An 18,980-nucleotide genomic window follows, 5' to 3' on the forward strand; every position below is an offset into this window, starting at 1 on the left:
GTATATGTAGTTGCTGATCTATTGATTTATAAATTACGTATAGCTTGTACATTTTACGCAAATTAGGACTTCTTTTCTCACACCTCGGTTTACTTCCCTCGATTGATTAAAATCCATCCCCAACTTCCTGTGATCCGCATCACGCATGTATCTTTGAATTTTTCTTACAAGTTGGAAAGCGAAGCTCGGAGCGTTGAAAAAAATACTCTAGCGTTTAAAAGGAGGGAAAAAAACGAGGACCGATATATCTATACAATATGTGGAACCTAGACGGACGCAGAGGCGTGGGTGGCGCGCGTACGAACGGCCATGTTGAATTTCACAGCGGGACAAACTCGCGCCGCGCCCATCCCTGACCTGTCGGTTTCCTTGCGGCGACCCCGGGCTCGTCCTGTATCCTCCAATTTCGAGAGCGCCTTTTCTCTTCGGTACGAAGGTAGCGTCCGATGCACACTTCCCATCTCTGTGAAAGATTCACGACGACCATTGCGGAGTATAGAATAATGGAATGGAATTAACGCGTGCAGCTTGAAGGAACAGGGCGCTATATTTATTCGAGATATTGTATACATCAGCTATCAAGAGACGTGTGATCGCGTTTTATAGCGACGTTATTTTCTCTTTATTTTCATTTTTATTGTCGTGGATAGCAACGAGATCGACGACGCTGTTATACGATGACGCGATGATCTAATTGCTGCAGCACTTTCGAAAACGATACTAAATTGGCGATGAAAATTCCGAGAGATTGGGTAACGAGCTCAGAATGCTATAACGAATTCGACAAATTGACTAATTATCGTTGAATTACTTGCAACAGCTACATGTGGTCACATGTATACCGGTACCGCATAGCGTTGTACACGCGGTGCTCGAATATGGCGATGACTTTTTCACATTAATTCCTACTCCTGTCATCCACAACCCTCGGGAGCGCAGGGAAAAAGTTCAGAGTTCAGACAAATCGTGTCATGTGACCAGAGCGTCCGATCCTCGAATTTAAACCAAATGTGATTCATCCCCTAATTTGATCTGTGACCTTATTCGAATTATGGATTCGATTGTAGACGTGCTCCGTCGAAGGAAATTTAAAATAGCGGATTATCGTCACCGCGTCAACGGAAGTCTTATTTTCCAGAAAGTTGATTAATTTGCGATCTATACGGACGATAATAACTATTTCAGATAATTACACGCTCGGGTGGTTTCAACCGCCAATCAAACGACTGATGCAGCAGCTCTAACGATGATTGTAGATTTTTGTGAGATCGGACGACGTTTCTTTTTTTTCTTCTAATTTATTTAAGATCGGGTTCTGCTTTGTACCAAAAAGTATACCGATATGGTTTTTCCAATTTTTTCCCCTTCTTTCCTATATCACTTCAAAATTCATGATCATCGATTCTCTACCACAGAAGGCACACTTCGAATGAAAATTTTATTTTTAATCGTTCGCCGCCTCCGGTGCTCCAGGAGTTATAACATTACTCGGTCGAAAATGTCTCCCCTTCAACCGAACCGTGAAGGCGTATAAAGTTAATCGAATGTAAGTAAGACAAGGATATACGCAACGTATAGATCCCACTGTGCATGCGTGACCGATCGCACACCTGACGACAATGTGTATCACCTACTCGAAGTTTGTTACTTCTAAAAAGTGATTAATTCGCGCAGGCGCTTTCTCGTTAACCTATGTACCTACCTGGAAACAACTGTAACGTACCCCGTACACCTATTATACGACGGGCACGCAACCCCCGCGCAAAATGGCGGCCAGCCCCTAGGTCGCCGTTGATAAAAATTGGTATATTAATTATGTGAAATTACGAAAGTCGCGATACGGTTTGATTAATTGAAGAGCGCTTTATTCCCGGTTTTAATGTCGGAATGATAATTAGAAATGCCAATTTCATGGCTGAATATATATATACATATATATACTCTAGTCTCTGAATTCAGCTCTCGAATGTTATTTTTTTATTTGTTTCATTTTATTCGATTTTTAATGATCAGCGCGCGGTGACAATAAACCCGGCAACCAATCGGAGTACGACAAATCTGCAACGGCGTTATGTCGTTGCTATAGATCTCTATTATCAGATCGTGGGATTAGAAAGTACAAAATAAAGATTGATATTTTCCCGCAATAACCCGTTAAAAAGAATGTCCTTTCGTTACGTGCGCAGGATATCGAAGAAAAACTTGATCGAGGATGAATTGCTCTTATCTCAGCGATATCCTATACATACATACACCTGTATATATTTAACAACAACGATGAATTTTTTTTTCATTTTAAGGACATGGATCTGATTGAAGTCCTATGGAAGCAAGACGTAGATCTTGGATTCACTCTGGATGACCCCACCGCCTCCGTCAGCGACAAGGGGGTTTCATCCCCCAACGACCCAGATCCCGAGGAACCCAATGAAAAATTCGACAAACTGAAGGCACTCGAAGCACCGAATTCTACGGAAATACATGTGAGTCATTCTATTATTTATTTATTTTTTTTCATCCTTTTTTCCTCCGAACAACAACTATTTCCCTATTATACGTATAATATATGTGCAATTTACTTTAACCGATTTGGCGAATCGATCGACAAAAATATTTTCCAACGGAATCGATGATAATATTATTCATTATATTTGAACAATGGATTAAATGCTGCAGGTTTTGTGTACATAGGTGAACAGTATATGTACATAGCTACAACTGTGAATCGATCGTTGTTCGCTGGCCCATAAAACGCGGATAAATAATTTACGATCGCGAACTGCAATTATAACGAGTTGATTAACAGCGGCTATTCCGCTCGATTTATTCCGTTCTTAAGCACGGTAATTCCCGCAGTACAGATGTAGATGATAACTTTCTATAAAATATAGTCGAGGAAAGAATATTTTTATATATCTCGTTTATCGGTTTTCCGCGCGTTACTTCATCGCGACTTTTGTAGATAATTTCATTCGACGATCGTCCGCGATATCCAATAAACTACACACGAACCGATATTATAAAGATTTTTATTCCGCGTGTAACCCCGCGTTAGTTCATTAATCACTGTACATCATACACGACATCGAGTAGCGATTTTATACGTACAGATTCTTTTTTTCCCACTTTTTTTTTTTTTTTCTACTTCTCGATCACAAAATAAGTCGCAGGCAATTAATTACCATCGATTTCAGTCCGTCGATTGTAACCGTTCGTTGTATTATATGTGCGGTGTATATTAATCACTCCACGCACACATATATATGTACACCAGTCGTCTTAATACCTTTTCTGTATACCTGTCTCAAGTTTTGTAATCGGTAATTCGTATCTCTGAGAACAATCAGAGCGGACCGATAAACGGAACGTGGTACCTACGATCTTATATATTTTTAAGAACGGCTGTAATATCATTTCAAATAATTCAGTCCTCGAATCATTGTTATATAGTGTATGTATACCGAAACGAGTTATCCAGATTCGAATCTCCGTAAGGATCGTATGAATCGAGATTATTTTTTTTTTCCTTTTTTTTTTTTAAACTCGTCTTCAAAATTGTCAACTGTACGTTTTTATATACATACTCTCTTTATCGGGTATATAGGCTAAACGTACATCAGCTTGTATCATTTGCGGTGTATACGCGATGCAGAGGGGGCGAAGTCACGAAACGCCTGAATAAGAAGAAGGAATAAGACGCGGGACGTTGAGTTCGGTTCGGCTGGTATATATGTATAGCCGCGCGTATCGTTGCCTTGTTCTGGCATGGCCTCGGGGGGGTGCGGACCCCGAGGATGACGTTGCGCCGGCTGGCTGGGCGGGTCGCCCATCACGCAGCCTCCACCTCTTATAATTTTCTCTTTTTCCATTCGATATATCCTCTCGTTTGCTCCTCCGTTGCTGGATACGTTACCCGCGTACAGTCCCCGATCTCCCTCTATACGCTATACGTTCGCGTGTAACGCATTGTTCACCAAAGTTCTCGAACCTTTGTGCCAGTGCCAGTCGCCGACGCCGACGCCGACGCCGACGCCGACGCCGACGTCGAAGAGCGACCGCCTTTACGGACTTGGAATATCGCTAACCGCGATCAGAAAGAAAACTAAAGATATTTAACAAAGACGAGACGCGATGTCCTGAGCTCGTATGCGTGCCGTGTTTAGACGCGGTACGAAGAAACGAGGAAAAACGCTGCCGTTGAGCGGTATGGAAAAATAAAAAAATAAAAAAATGGTCCCGCAGATCCCGATCGACGATACTTCTGCCGTATCATCGGCGTATCGGAAACGATAACGTTACGAATAATAACGAAACCGGCATCCGGATGAAAAGTCGAATATCGAGCATTGCTTGGTACCAGAGAATTGTAAACGAGCGCCATTTTGTCGAAGGATACGCTGCACCGTGTATATAAGCGGGATAGACAAAAGGAGGAAAGAGCCCCGCGATCCCGACGCCCACTCCCGTTTTCAATTTCTGGAACCATTAATACCTCGGCTATACACCTCCCTTCCCATTGGAGGGAACCCGAAACTGGTCCATCTTTCTTCTCGTCCATCATCTTTCCCTATACGCCGCTTCGTGATCCCCTGAAATTCGAGCAGGCGCCACTCGTAGCGAAACGCAGACTGGCTGAGTGTTATACTGTATATATATATATATATATATGTATAGCTGTGCATCGGGAGAAATGATCCGCGCACGCAAACGATTTTGATATATGTATAGGTACGTCACGTCGCAAGCGGATTTCTGGAATATCTTATTTCACTCCGTCGTTTTTTTTGTTTTTTTTTTTCTCTCCCGCTTCGTCGATAAGAGCGATTTCAAATCAGGAAAACAGGAGAGAAGGACCCGTTGAGTCTGATGCAAAATAAATGGAGGGAAGAACGATTCCGTCAGCTCGCGTAACTCGGATCATCAACAACCTGTAAAAATACTCCCCCTGTCGCGGAGTAAAATCTGCGAACCCCGACGATGTCTCGCTCATTTTAAAAATCAAGTTTCCATCGAACGTCGCGTTCCGATTACAGATCTGCATGCTTAATATTGCGGCACGTTTTAATATCCATATACCGCGATTGAATTTCGCGAGCCAGCGCTCCTCCTATAGTTTCCGGGCGACGAGCCTACAAACGCACCGGTAGACGACAAAGATTGGAACGTCGCTCGTTTATTTCACCCCCGACCGATACCGAGTCAAAGCACGTAGGTAGGACCTTTCGCCCCAAAGCTGCGGCCTATCGTATGACAAGGCTCGCGCAGCTCTCTTGGCAGGAGGGGGCGAGCGTTCGGGGGATCGGAGAACCGTGACTGGCACCATTTTGCAGCTTTGGATGATACGGCTTCGAGCGTAGCTCCTATACTCTCGTGTATACTATTTAAAACTAATCAATGTGTGCACCGACGTCACATACGCGCGTACACGGGGGATGAACGCATGTCAGGAGTTTCAAAGAACGGATGGCATTGATTTTCATACATATGGGTGTGTGCGTGCGTGCGTGCGTATACACGTATATATGTATTCGTTATATTGTAACGACGAAGGTTGAGGTGGGTTATAACGTTCGTCGTTTACATGGTCCTCCCGAGGTTCCTCATCTTCTTCTTCTTCTACTTCTTCTTCTTCTTCTTCACCTCTGCCTCCTTCGCCCTCGCGTCGACCGGACGATGGTATATAGTGACAGCCGGATAGTCAGCCTGCCCGCTTAATTGAGAGCTATGCCAGAAATGTCCGACCGTCTGTTCGTCGATGACAGAGACCTCCATTGTAGAACGGACCGAGAATTAAATGAAGATAAAATAATAATAATGATCGTTACACCGGTCGGAATGGATCGTACGAGATCACAATCCCATTTATAATACAACAAAAACGCGTAATGATAAACGAAATATTTTACAAACTATCGACGCTGCCCTCTGTGTACACAGTTATCGCGGCGTGAAAAAACCGCAACGAAACAACAAAATACGCCTAAGAAGTAAAAGGGAGAAAGAAAAAACAAAGAAATGTTCAATTAGAGCGAAAAACACACCGGTATAAATACGTACACCGTGTCCCAGGGTCACGAAACGTACGTATATTACAATTCGTGCGTAAGTGGCCGGGGTTTTCGCTTTTTCGCTTTTTCGCCTTTGATCTCTGGTAATGAATTCGTGGCGTAATTACGATATAACGAGAGAGTCGAAGAGCCCCGGCCCTCCGCGGCTCGCGAAGAGTCGAAGAGTCTCTTTGTATGTATACATACATATATGTATACAGACGCACGCACGTAAACCACGGAGTGGCGGGGGAGAGTGCGGCGGAGGCGGAGGCGGAGTACGGGAGTGCGCGGGAGGAGTGAGCCGAGTATATCCGAGGGTGGTTTCGTATTCAAAAACCCCTCCGATGTAGCAGGGGGGCCCCGCGGTCGGCACGCAACAATACATCACGCTCGGGATGGATGGTATCGGAACCCGCGGCTATGATTAATGGTCACGACACAATGCTGTTTTCATTAAACTCATTTCACTGTACAGTACCGCGGTGCTGTGTATATATATATATATCTACCCGTTCGCGGCCAGGCTCTCCTCGGGGTCACTAAGGTCAATTCGTTGGTTACATTTGTAACGAACTTGAAATGGAACGTCGACAGATCTATTCGAACGCGGATTCCCGCACTTCCGGAACAACGTCGCACGCGATTCGCGTCCAATCGTAAGCCGATGAAATTTTGTCTTTTCGTATTCGGATCGTAAAGAGATCGGAGGAACCGCGTCGCGGTATAAAAATTATATGGAATGTGACGGGTACAGGTATATAAACGTACCTATAACTTTGTACGTATTTTTTTTTCTACCTCCCGTCAAAAACGTGACTCGGTCTTATATGACTTTTCAAAGCAGCCGTGTGTTACGAAGCGATGAAAATATCCTTTTCTCGTATTGTGTGTAAGGGTGTATATACCTATACACCTACGTGTCGCGTGGTGCGCGCCGCGCGTCCGTTTAATTGGCCCGAACGATTACCTGCAGGCATCGGAGAGCCACGAAGCTCGGGCAAAAGGGAGATCGAGGAACGTTGTGCGCCGTATGGTGTCGTATCGGGGAGGGTGTACGACGAGATGTGCGTTTCGGGACGCTTCGTATACATATTGTTGTCGAACGCGAGACGAAGATCTTCCCCCGGTTTGTGAACGACGAGTGACGAGTCCGTGTAACAATACTCGCAATCATCCCCGTCACCGCTCTCGTGGAAAAAAAAAAAAACAATCTTTCAACGCGAGTATTTTATACGTATAGGGTATTCTTATGTATCCCGAGGTCCCGAGGGACATCGCCTCGGTCCTTGTAACGAATAATGAAACGAAAGAAGACGCGACGCGACGATTTACCCCTCTGCGGCCTTACGCTGCGTATACGCTTATTCCGCTTCTACGTTACTGTACTTCATCGCTGCTGACTCGTCGTGGATCGTGCCGAGGGTAGATATCGTCTACGACGATGAGCTCTCACGACGACGCAGCGTCACGTATTATATCTTTCAAACGCACTCTTCCGCACTCGTCACCCCGTTTCGAATCGAACGCGGAACCTGGTCGATCGGTTCCGACGTATTTGTATACAAACGAAAAATATCAAACGTTGTACCTGCTCATTTCAGGAATCCATCGCCAAGGATGTTGAAAAAAATCGAACCGAGGACGTCGATCCGTGGGCCGGACTTCCTTACACCATTGATTTGGAAACCGGTGAGTTTTTCACTCTGATATTATACTTTTTCATCCGTCAGGATTTCACATTCGATTTTTCGGCGTACGTATACCTATATCATTCCACGTTTTGAATACAGCCGTATGTACAGAGAGAGAGGGATGTGTACCGGAATTATCGATTCATTGTTTATATACGGTGAGCGCACGCTGGGCGCAAACCTTGTAAAATTAAGGCAGTAATTTGTAGGTACACGATAATAATTCGGACAAGGTGGTGCCGCCTGATTTCCAGCATATAAGCGGAACTCTCTGCACCTGGTCGTCTACAGCCGCACCCCGTCGACGTTATTAACATAAACACAAACTTAAACACGACGATATTACGAACCACCTATACGGCGGACGGTTATATTCTGTACAATTATACGCGGAAAGAGGACCCCTGCGGCCAACATCCCCACAGATCCGTCTTCGTGTAACACATTTTTTATACTTCTTTCTTTTTTTTTTTTTTTTTGAAAAAATTCAGAAACTTCTACTTACGCTGTACTGAAATGCGGAGAGAAAAAAAAAACGAATTGAAATTAGGAGCAAAAACATCGGTGGCGGTACGTTATTCTTCTTAGTTATATAATTACCTCTCGTGTATATCACCAATGTCACGCCAGTGGGTTGCGGTTATCGTCGTTTCGAAGCTCGGCATCTGGTCAATAAAATAAAATCGATCGATCGCCGATCGTCTCCGTAATGAATTGAACGGTAAAAAGTTCTCAGTCATTGCGCCCGGTTTAATTAATCCACCTACGCAAATGTTGATTATGGTATATACCTGTTTCACTACCTATACATACACCATCGCTCGAACGGTAACAGTGACGCCGTCAGACATTCTGAGCTTTTCGGTGAAAATTCAACCCTTGCAGCAAAAGTTTCGGACGATTTCCATATCCTCGTTGTAATAAAATAACGATATATATATATATATATATATACGTGATTTCGTATAGGAGAAGAACGATACGAGGAGAGTTGTTGGATCGGGGGGGGGACCCTCCTGCGGAGTCTGGGCGCGCAGCAGTTCCGGATAACGTGGGGAGTGGCTCGAGGAACGCCCTCTCTTCCTCTTCCCCTTCTCGTCCAGATTTTCCCCTCTATACCACCGCGTCCTCTTACCTCCCCCCCTTCTATCTCCTTCGTCCCTCTCGTAATTCCTCCCCCCCTCCAATCGAATCTCAACGTTGGTACCGCGCACCGACTCCCCTCGTCCTCCCCCCCTGCATTTAATTACTTTCGACTAGACAGGCTCCGAGCGCTTCCATATAGTTTTCGTACCCATCCTCCTCTCTACCTTATACCGTTCTCGAACGGGCACCGCCGGTTCCTATACGGCCGGTAAATTTTCAAGCGCCGTATTATTCATTAAACAAAGATCGAACCCGAAACCACCTTCGTGTAGCCGAAAATCGAGGTCGTGCAGTCAGAGGGGGCAGGTATACAATCGGAGTAAAGAAAATCGTTTTCGGTAATGACGAAATTCATCGATATTTGAGACTGTGTTAAATATACGCATGGGATATATGCGCGGCAGCTGCACAGACGATTTATAGACGAGGTAGTAGCTAGCCTTTGATCGTTCGGATCGCCATATAGCCGTGGGCGTCTTGTACTCGTCGATTGATTAGCTTTTTAATTAGCCCCTCCTATTACGTCCGCGGGTGTATTAGCTGCGTACGGTAATATAGGTACACCACACGGCTTGAAAAATTATGTACCTCGACGTACATCTGATATGGGATACACACGAAGCTCCTTATAAGTACGTACGTACGAGTACAGAACGCGAAGATACGACGACGCTATGACGCGTCGTTCACCTCGCAACCCCCCGACCGATCACATTTGCGTCAATCAATAGCTTGGATGTTTTTTTTTTTTTTTCTCTTCAATCCTCGATTCGATTTCCGTGATTTTTGGACCGTGTTGTATGGTATATATTGTATACGGTTAATTGTTCAACGCGGACGTGTACTCGTCGCTATACCGAGTGTGCTCGAAATAATATATTCCGATGTTTTATTGATACGTTATAGATGTTGTTGTATACGAACGCGTTGCAAAATGTAATTACTCCGAATATAAGATCGATGAAAGCATTTTTGTTATTTCTATCTATCGTCGGTTCAGCTGCTGGCTATGTATAGGTAGTATACGCCTGTATGTAACGAACGAATATATGTATACCATATAACAGCGTGTATCGGCGTTGCACCTTTCGGGCCACAAGAGCATTGATCCATTAATCAAACGCCGCCATTTTGAATGAATATTTTTACACGTATGCGCCTGCAGCACGGGATATGTAACGTATCTGTAGATACCTGCACACGAACGTCGCGTACAGTAGAACGCGTAATATCTTTGTGCGTATATATACCTTCTTATTATACCGCGCAGAGACGAACATTTGATCAGCGCACAGATTGCTCGGTAATGAGTCTCAGGATTTGCCGCCGATCTTTGGATTATAAGATTCATTTATTTCTTACGCCCGATACTCCATGCTCTGCAGTTTGTGTCGATCGAGCGATTCGATCGAATCTCAGTTTATGTATAAGGGTTGAGACGTAAATGCAGTAGGTATATAGATCGTATCGCGATCGTTGATCTGCTGTATAGAACCAAAAAATCACCTCGATCAATTCCTAATGTTGGCGATCACAGTCCAAACTTTACAATATAGATACTGCAGCGATTCTGACGTTAGAGAGAGAAGAGAGGGAGAGGGAGAGAGACGAAAAAAATTGAACAAAATCTCGGTAGTGACGTATCGAAGTCCGGCGACGTTTTTTTTTTTTTTTTGACCCCTTGCTCTAACGCCGCGCGGATCTATTCGATATATTATTCAAGGATGGAAAAGAGAGAAAAAAAAAAAAAAGAAAAAAAAAACTTTCACGGGTAATATAACCAGAGGCGTTTCACGAAACGTTGATGCCAATCGATAGGCCGCGATTGATCGTGCTCATCTTCCGATATATACCGGCCGTACCTGCAGCGGTGCGAAAGAAAAAAAATAGTAAAAAGCCTCGCCACGTCGAATGAATTAGCGGTAGACATATTGACTCGATTTCGATTTCTACGAAAATGAACGTTCGGCTGTATCGATGCTGTACCTGATCTCTTTCTTCGCATTCATGTCAGTCTTGTGTATATTCGCCCTAATTTTATTAATCACGAAATTATGATCGTTGGATCGATGGATCGGAATTATTCGTATATCTAGTCAATTCGAAAAGACAAATTATTTCGAAGAGATCTAAACTCATGAATATTCATTCAAATGGTACGTACATGAAATGTGACGAAAATATGTGTACATACCTACCTATATCATCTGTACGCAATGGTTTTTTCTGCCTCGCTGAATACATCGCATTCCTCTCGAATTTTTTTTTTTGTTTCTTTTTTTTCTGTTTCATTGATAATGGGGACAGACACCGAGGAATAAACGGAACGCGCGTACGTACAGTGAATACGCGTTGTGTGATGTAATCGTATGTATACACGAGAAAAATCAGCACGTGCTGCAGTGCTCGGTAGCCGGGTGGAGATCGTTTTAATGTCCGTCGGTTGCTGGCGTCAGCTGACTTTCGATCTGACAATGGATCGCGGATATCAGAGTCTTATACCTACATACCGGATTGATGGATTATCGGTAAACACGCGCGGGCCTCCCGTATGTGGCGAAACTCATATTCGGACGGTGTGTGTATAGGTATACGTAGGTACGTTCCGATGATCGTTCGGCCACCCACGAGGTCCTCTTGTCCCGCCACGTTCGATCCTCCGAGATGAATATTTTCTAGTTTTATTGTTATTCGTAGAGCGTACGGTAGATAACCTCGTCCTACGATCCATCGAAATGTAGGTAGGTAGGTACGTACCTCGCATCATGGAGTGCACGGACTCGAGTCCCTCTGCACAGCTGCAGCGGCTATTGCAGTCCGATGTGCCTTCCACGCGCGCATAAGGCTGCAGGAAGAGGGTCACATATATACCGGGGGACAAATTGTTAATGGGCGTATGATTTTTTAGTCTCCGCCTTCATCGATGAAGGTACACGATCCGTGTGTAGTTCGTAGGACGGATTGCGAACCACGCGATATTACCTGAAGTTATTCGAATTCGGAGCTGATGATCGGGCCGGAAACCGCGTTCCCCCCTTTCCTTCGACCGGAAAAAGAGACACCGATCGGGGAACGAAACATGACGACTTTGAGAAGGAAAAGAAATTTGACGTATGAATTGAAAGACGGAAAATTCATCGGATATATTTCTCTGGAGCAGTAGTCCGATTGGAGATCCATTTCGTTCAACATGTGGCATATGTACGGGAGTGATTGGAATTGACGAATATTGGTGTGTTTGTTCCCTCGGACTTTTGTCAATTTTGGGGTAAAAAATCGATATTTTTTTTAATTGGATTTCCTATGCCATTCATATGTATTTTGATCTCAGAGATCCGAATCTGGGAGTCAAATTGATCTATCTTCGAAATTGATCGAGTTACATAGCCAATTCGTCGATCCCAAAAGTGAAAAATCGAGGATATCTCGACGGGAAAAATTCTTAGCTCAGTTTGCTCAACGGATTCGTGTTCCTGGGGTCAAAATACGTAAGAAAAGTGTCTTGCGAACGATTTTTGAAATACTTGAATTTTCGCCCAAAAATCGAAAAAATCCAAAGGGGTACCCCTTCAAATTTTGTCGATTTTGGACCGAAAAAAAATATTTCATTTTATACGCTATCCTTACGTATTTCGATCTCAGGAATCCGAATTCACAAGTTAAATCGATCTATCTATAAAATTTATCGAGTTATCGCCAATTTTTCACTTTTTGGGGCAGAAAAATTGAGATAACTCGATTAGAAAAATTCGTAGCTCAATTTACTCAACGGATTCGCGTTCCTGAGGTCAAAATACGTAAGAAAAGTGCCATACGATCGATTTTAAAAAATAAAAATTTTTGGCCAAAAATTGAAAAAATCGTAAGGGGTACCCCTTGGAGTTTTCTCGATTTTGGGGTCAAAAATCAATATTTTTTCCAATTGAAGTTCCTACGCTATTCTTACGTATTTTGATCTCAGGAATCCAAATCCGGAAGTAAAATTGATCTATCGATAAAATTGATCGAGTTATCGCCAATTTATCGATTCTAAAAGCAAGAAATCTTCGTGCCTTCAAATTTTTGGAGTTGATTGAGATTCGAGCGATCGCACCATTTCTTTGCCTCGGTGATTTTCTGGGGGTTTCATTGAACAATTGAAAAAGTACGTATAATAGCGCACCGTGTCGGATTCAATGAAGATACTAAACTGTCAACTTCCTGTTCCATTTCCTGGGCACTAAAAACTTGTGCTAATGCGTAATGCGACAATTATACTCATACGAGAATTCGATTCAATTAGCTGTGTAGTTCGCCAGTCGACAATGTTCAGTTAAATTTTTTACCCCACCTTACATAATGTACACCATACATAAAATCGGATTTTTAACGGCGTAAGTTAAAAATATATTCAATATTTATGTTCGACGTTATTACTCATAATGGATCCTACTTGTGAAACAGACTAATCAAGCTACACGTTGCTCCAAAAATTAAGAACAATTCTAGCGTATGAATAAATTTTTTTTTCTTTTTTTTCTTTTGTAGAAATCATGCTACCCAAGAATATGTGGTGACTTGCCGTACATACAACCAAAATTATATTGATATTAACGATCTTTTAATTACAACACGTTTCCTCCAACGACACGCTTGTGGTGGGATACATTATACGTTCCTTACCATTTCCTTGATCTTTTCTAATTTTATATCAGAAATACGTTAAACCGTAGCGAAAAATTTTCACCTCAGCTTCGCAAAAGACAGAATAAATTGTCGAATGCAAAAAGTATAATACACACGGACTTGGACCAAGAACGGGAATTATAAACGACGTACGCGTGACACCGGGAAACGGCCACGCCTACGAAATGTTTTAAGGAAATTGCTTGGTTTTGTTTGTTTTATTACATTTTTTCCTTTTTCTTTTTTATCTCGTCAGACGTATACCTCGTCTGCCGCTGTGTACAGTTCCAACCTCGGAACGATTTTCCCCTCAAAACTTCTGTGCAGGTCGCATTGACATTTTGTCGAATAATTAATTTTTCAGTCGTACGTCGGCTGTACGGAACAAACGCGCGTTCTAAGGAACGACGCGAAACTTTTCTCCTCTCAAATTACATTGCAATTTTTCTAGCGGATTCGAAGTCGCGAGTGTCGTGTACGAGGGCAACCTGCAGGAAGGAACTCAGACTCCTTTGGTAGATGCTCATTGTAATTCAGATCACTTTTTCGTCCCACAAGAGAATCAATATTTGGAGCTATCCGTGTTCCGCCATGTTAGTCTGCCCCGCTAGAATCCCTCGGGGTTTTCTACCCAACCCCGGGGGCAGCTGCTCTCGCCTTTGCCGCCTGGCGAGGCATCCATAACGCGGAACCTACTCGGGGGTTGGAACATCGGGGTATCGTGACTTGCGACAACCACCCCTGTTACACGAGTACACACCATTACTCATATCATGGCTCACCACGCGTTGTAAGTTCAAACCCAACCTCGATTCCCTCTACTTCCATATATACCAATCGGAGAAAACAACGATACCGTTTTAATGCGCCTCCAAGCTATTCGAGAGGAAAAAGAAAATGGTACCCCTCGTCCGACGATTTCCGTTAAAATTGGAAGTACGTTCGATTCATTTTACAGGGAAATTCAGATTACGTATGCGCGGAATTTTATATCAACGCCTCGATGTGCTCGAATCGCTTCGGAGAGAACAAATGTGTTCGCGTTTCGATTGGCGGTGATCGTCGGTTCGTGAAAAGCTTCGAAAATATTCTGAATAGTGTTGGGGAATTCGTCGTCGTTGCGGCTCATATACCCCGTAGGGATTTGGACAGCTGAATTTTATCAAAGACGTTTCAATTCCCCGAGGATTAAAACATTTACATAAAACCTGTGTTACGAAACGGCCGTATGCACGCACGTTTACTAATAAATAACGACGTGTCAATGCCAATGAAAAATTAAACTTCGCTAGACCGAGGCTTTTCGGAATACATACCATCGGCCTGTAGCTGATACAATGCCTCTTCACCTTTTATGAATTCCACTACTTTTTACCTGATGCAGATACGATGGAATATATATACGAACGTTGTTATAGAAAGGATTTTGCAAATCATTCGGACCCTCAAAGTTTCATTTAAGGGGGTGTACGGTATGGTTTTACGCCACAAAAACCATCCGGCCAACTCGATACGGCCTCTCCCTTTTTATTCTTATATTTATTTATTTATTTATTCATTCCTTTTTTTTTTCTTTTACTTCATCGATCCTAATTTTCAAAGGTTGTGAAAAATTTCAAGTTTTCCGACAGCGTCGTCTATCCGTGACCTAATTCATGAAATTCCGTTACTAACCCGGGTACATATTTGTTCGCATCATAGATACAATATATTTTAAAAAGTAAATTTGGAAATACAAAAAGTGAAGAATGCAAAGCTCAACGTTAAACAATGAGGATCAAGAGCCCCCGAGTTCTCTCGGACGTGTTGGTTTAGGCTAGATATGTATCTGACTGCAGAGGGGTTGAGGTCAGCCTGTCACCTGAAGTGCCATTAGCCCTTTTTAGATGCCCTCTCCACCCAGCTCTAACCTGTCATTATTGCATAGGGCCATTTTTTGTACGAGGACTTTCCTGAGAAATCTTTAGCCGGTATAAAAAAGTAACAAAGTTCTCTTCCTAACCAAACAAAGTCACGTAGTCACAGACGTCGGTGTACGAGGGTCTAATTTTGTCTTTTATTCCGCCACTAACTACGACTCGAAAGGGTTCAATTTTATCCGAAAACCCTGCGCCGCTTTAACGCCCGATGAACGACACAGCGCTCTGAAATCTTCGCGCTGTTCAACGATCACAGATTTTTATCTTCCGAGACTGTATGTATAGCAACGCGTCATTATTAAACCTCCTAAAAATATATTCCAAACGTTGAACCGCTTCGAGACGAGTTCCGAGAAAATAAGGAAGCGAGAAATTCTTTCGATCCTCATTCACATCTCAAGACGAGCTCTCCGATCGTCAACGTACACGTCCGGCTGAAGAAGCCCGCGCGAACCTTGCAAACATTGTATGTCGAATGCTACGTATCCCTATATACATAAGGATAAAAACGTACAAGTGCAAAAAGGAAGGGAATATATATGTATACTTGTTGCACAAAGAAAAAAAAAAAAAAAAATAGAGAAAAATTAAAAATTAAATCAACCTTGAAACCTGGTGCACTGACAATGAGTAGCGGAGAATATCAAGGTAATAACAACCTTGTGTAACGTTTTTTTTCTCAAACTGCGGTTCGCGATCAACGAATTCTCGTTTCGTTTTCTTTTTATTTTTATTTTCTTTCGAAGTAATCGGTAGTCCAAATCACTTTTTTGTTAAATCGATACGCGAAATCGTTATTGAAGCGAACGCTGCATCGGTTGAGTTTCTTAAAGTGGGAACGAATTGCCGTGTCGGCATAAGTCCTGTATTACATGTGGATAAATTTTACAATCTTGCAGTTATCACCCAGTAAATTACATGATTTATTTGACGCTTGTCGACAACGATCTTTTCCTCTCGCGCTAAGGATGTTCGAATCGTGAAGGGTAACTACCGTAGCTACAGTGATGTACGAACCGTTGCTGGACAGACGAAGATATTTATGAAAATTGGTCCGATACTAGAAATGTTGAAAATCGAGCGTGGTATTGGAAACTCGCCGACGACGATGATCCTGGAACCCGGAACTAGCTGGGAGTGTTCGCGATTATCGGCTACTTCGGTTTCGCTTTTAACACGCAAGTTTCTTTTCATTCGAACGACAAATTTTCACACGTTTGAGCTGTACACTTTTGCGAGGTAATGTGATGAGAAGACCTACCTCATCATTGACGCGATGACCGTGCAGTGGCTACCAGAGGTTAACATTCCAACGGTATCTAAAAATGCAAGCAACATCCCAAGAGTGTAAGTCATACTATGAGGTGGCAACAATGGTCATTGACGGGGCACAACAATCCAGAATGACTTGTGCCTACTCCTGTAAGCTACTCCTATCTACAGGTCTTTGACCTGGTTTAACAAATTTTTCAACACTCTATTCTCCAGGATATACGTCTAATCGTGGCCTGACTTCCAGTTCCATTTAATTGACTTATCCACATTTTGGTCTCATCATCCTCCAGGGTTATTCTTATATCCGTAAGAAGTAGTCGGTCGGTTCGACTTGCGCTAATTTTTCATTCGCTTACGTCCTGCACGACGTCTATTTTCGTCGTTTTAGTATCAATGCGTAGTTTGATCGATATAGGGGTGAAGTTTTACGATTCCCATCGAAAAGCGCGTGCATTAATTTACCGTCGTTACAACTGGAGCGTAACGCACTCGACTTATAAATCTGCTGACTGTTTGTTTGGCAGGCAAGGTGTGATATTCTTACAGATCTCTATTCACTTGTGCTACATTACACTTACGATCCCAACAATGACCGACACTTTTAGCGTTGATATTATTCCACTAATTAGATTAACTTGCAGGTAATTTAGGATACCTTGGCGTAGGTATCATTCCGGTCATTGATATCCGTTATAGCGATGATCGTTTTGTACGTCAAGAAATGAATTACGGAGCCAAAAAAGTCTGTGTGTGTGGATGTATGATAATCAACGTTCATCCTGGATGGGCATTGAAACGCTTCGCGTAAAATGTATATATATGTGATCCGAATTCACGTATGAACTTAATGCCTCGATTTCTGTTGAATGTAATATTCAAAACCCTGCGCTATTATATCTTTTGGAGAAATCTATCATTGATTTTTTTTATAGAAGGCTTCACAATGCAGTGAAAGCACAACTTCATGCCGCCACTATTATTTACCGTAGACGGGGTGCTCGTGTCCTCTAGTTCTGTTCTTTAGCAGCGGTTCCACAACACCTAACATATATTGTTATGTTAGATTTTGCCTAGGCATGGGTGTAGCACGCAGTGATTTGCACTTATCAGTTAATAAATCAATTCCCCATGCGGTATTATTATGAATCGAAAAACTCGCCACTGTATGTACGTATTCTCATGCATTATTCAACAATACTCGAGTTATAGATCGTGAACACGATAATTTTGAGATTGGTGTAAGCAGCTTGAATTGAGAATGGCAAATTTTCTAGGCAACGCATAAAAGTAAAGCACATCACGAGGGAAATTGGTATCGTTTGCCTAGTAATTTCAATTTAATTTTTCGATAAACATTAGATGCAAGATTTTCTGCTGAAAAAGATAAAGAGAAAAAACGAAACAAATGGAAATTTGAAAAAAAATTGGAGAAGGCGTAAAATCGGGGAATTGAAATATATGGGTCTTCGCAGGTATGGGGTGTAGTTAATATAAGGGAATGGTGCGAGAGAAGTTTTTTTCACTGACCCAAAAATAAAGGGCACTGGGAGAAGGACGGGATAAAAAACCAGTGGGAATATCCTCCAAACCAGACAAAGGCTGAGTGATCGGAGAACAATAGATGCTGAGGCACTCTCTGCTTCGACGAAACCTCTGCAACACTCGGCTCTTCCCTACTCCCATGTCCCTCTCTCTCGTAGTCGACATATTAATCAAATCCTATCAATGAGATTATTACTCATGCATCGTGACCACACTTTTACCTAGCATGTACGACGATGTTACAGAAAAATGTTCCGAAATGTTTCTTATCGAAATAGCAAAAAAAATAACAGCTACTCCAAATCCTCTAGATAAATTTATTCCAAAGATATACCGAGATAGATGAAACTCGTGATGTTACTGGTAAAAGATAGCGGAGGGCTCAAGTTCTCTGTATAATATTAAGCATCATTTATAAACCTGTCGGACTAGCTACTGCGCCATTTGCTGTTGCTAGGGCGCCGCTACACTCTCTGATTTCTACTTAAGTCTTGATTAGATTCTGAGAAATGTTGGAAAATTTTCTGTCATTATTTAAGTTTACTAACTAATAAGAATTGGAACTTTGACATAGCATTGGAAGAGGAAATAGCACAAAGTTGATTGTAAGACAGAGGTAGAGTTGAATTCTCCGAAGCTCAATATAGTTGATCCGGCATAGCAGGTCTTTGTAAGTAACATTATGCCAGAAT

The 18,980-nt window shown here is 42.6% G+C and overlaps 1 protein-coding gene across 8 annotated transcripts in view; it reads left to right on the forward strand.

Moving 5' to 3' along the window:
• The window catches only part of LOC105682990 (segmentation protein cap'n'collar), a 90,237-nt gene that overhangs the window by 36,990 nt on the left and 34,267 nt on the right, over positions 1-18,980 (forward strand). For all 8 annotated transcript variants that reach the window (XM_012395262.4, XM_012395258.4, XM_020850681.3 and 5 more), the window contains exons 2-3: positions 2,301-2,483; positions 7,652-7,739. In XM_012395262.4, the coding sequence (XP_012250685.2) occupies positions 2,301-2,483; positions 7,652-7,739 (271 nt within the window). The remainder of the gene's footprint in view (positions 1-2,300; positions 2,484-7,651; positions 7,740-18,980) is intronic.

This window comes from Athalia rosae, chromosome 1, assembly GCF_917208135.1.
Source record: "Athalia rosae chromosome 1, iyAthRosa1.1, whole genome shotgun sequence".
NCBI classification, from domain to species: Eukaryota; Metazoa; Arthropoda; class Insecta; order Hymenoptera; family Athaliidae; genus Athalia; species Athalia rosae.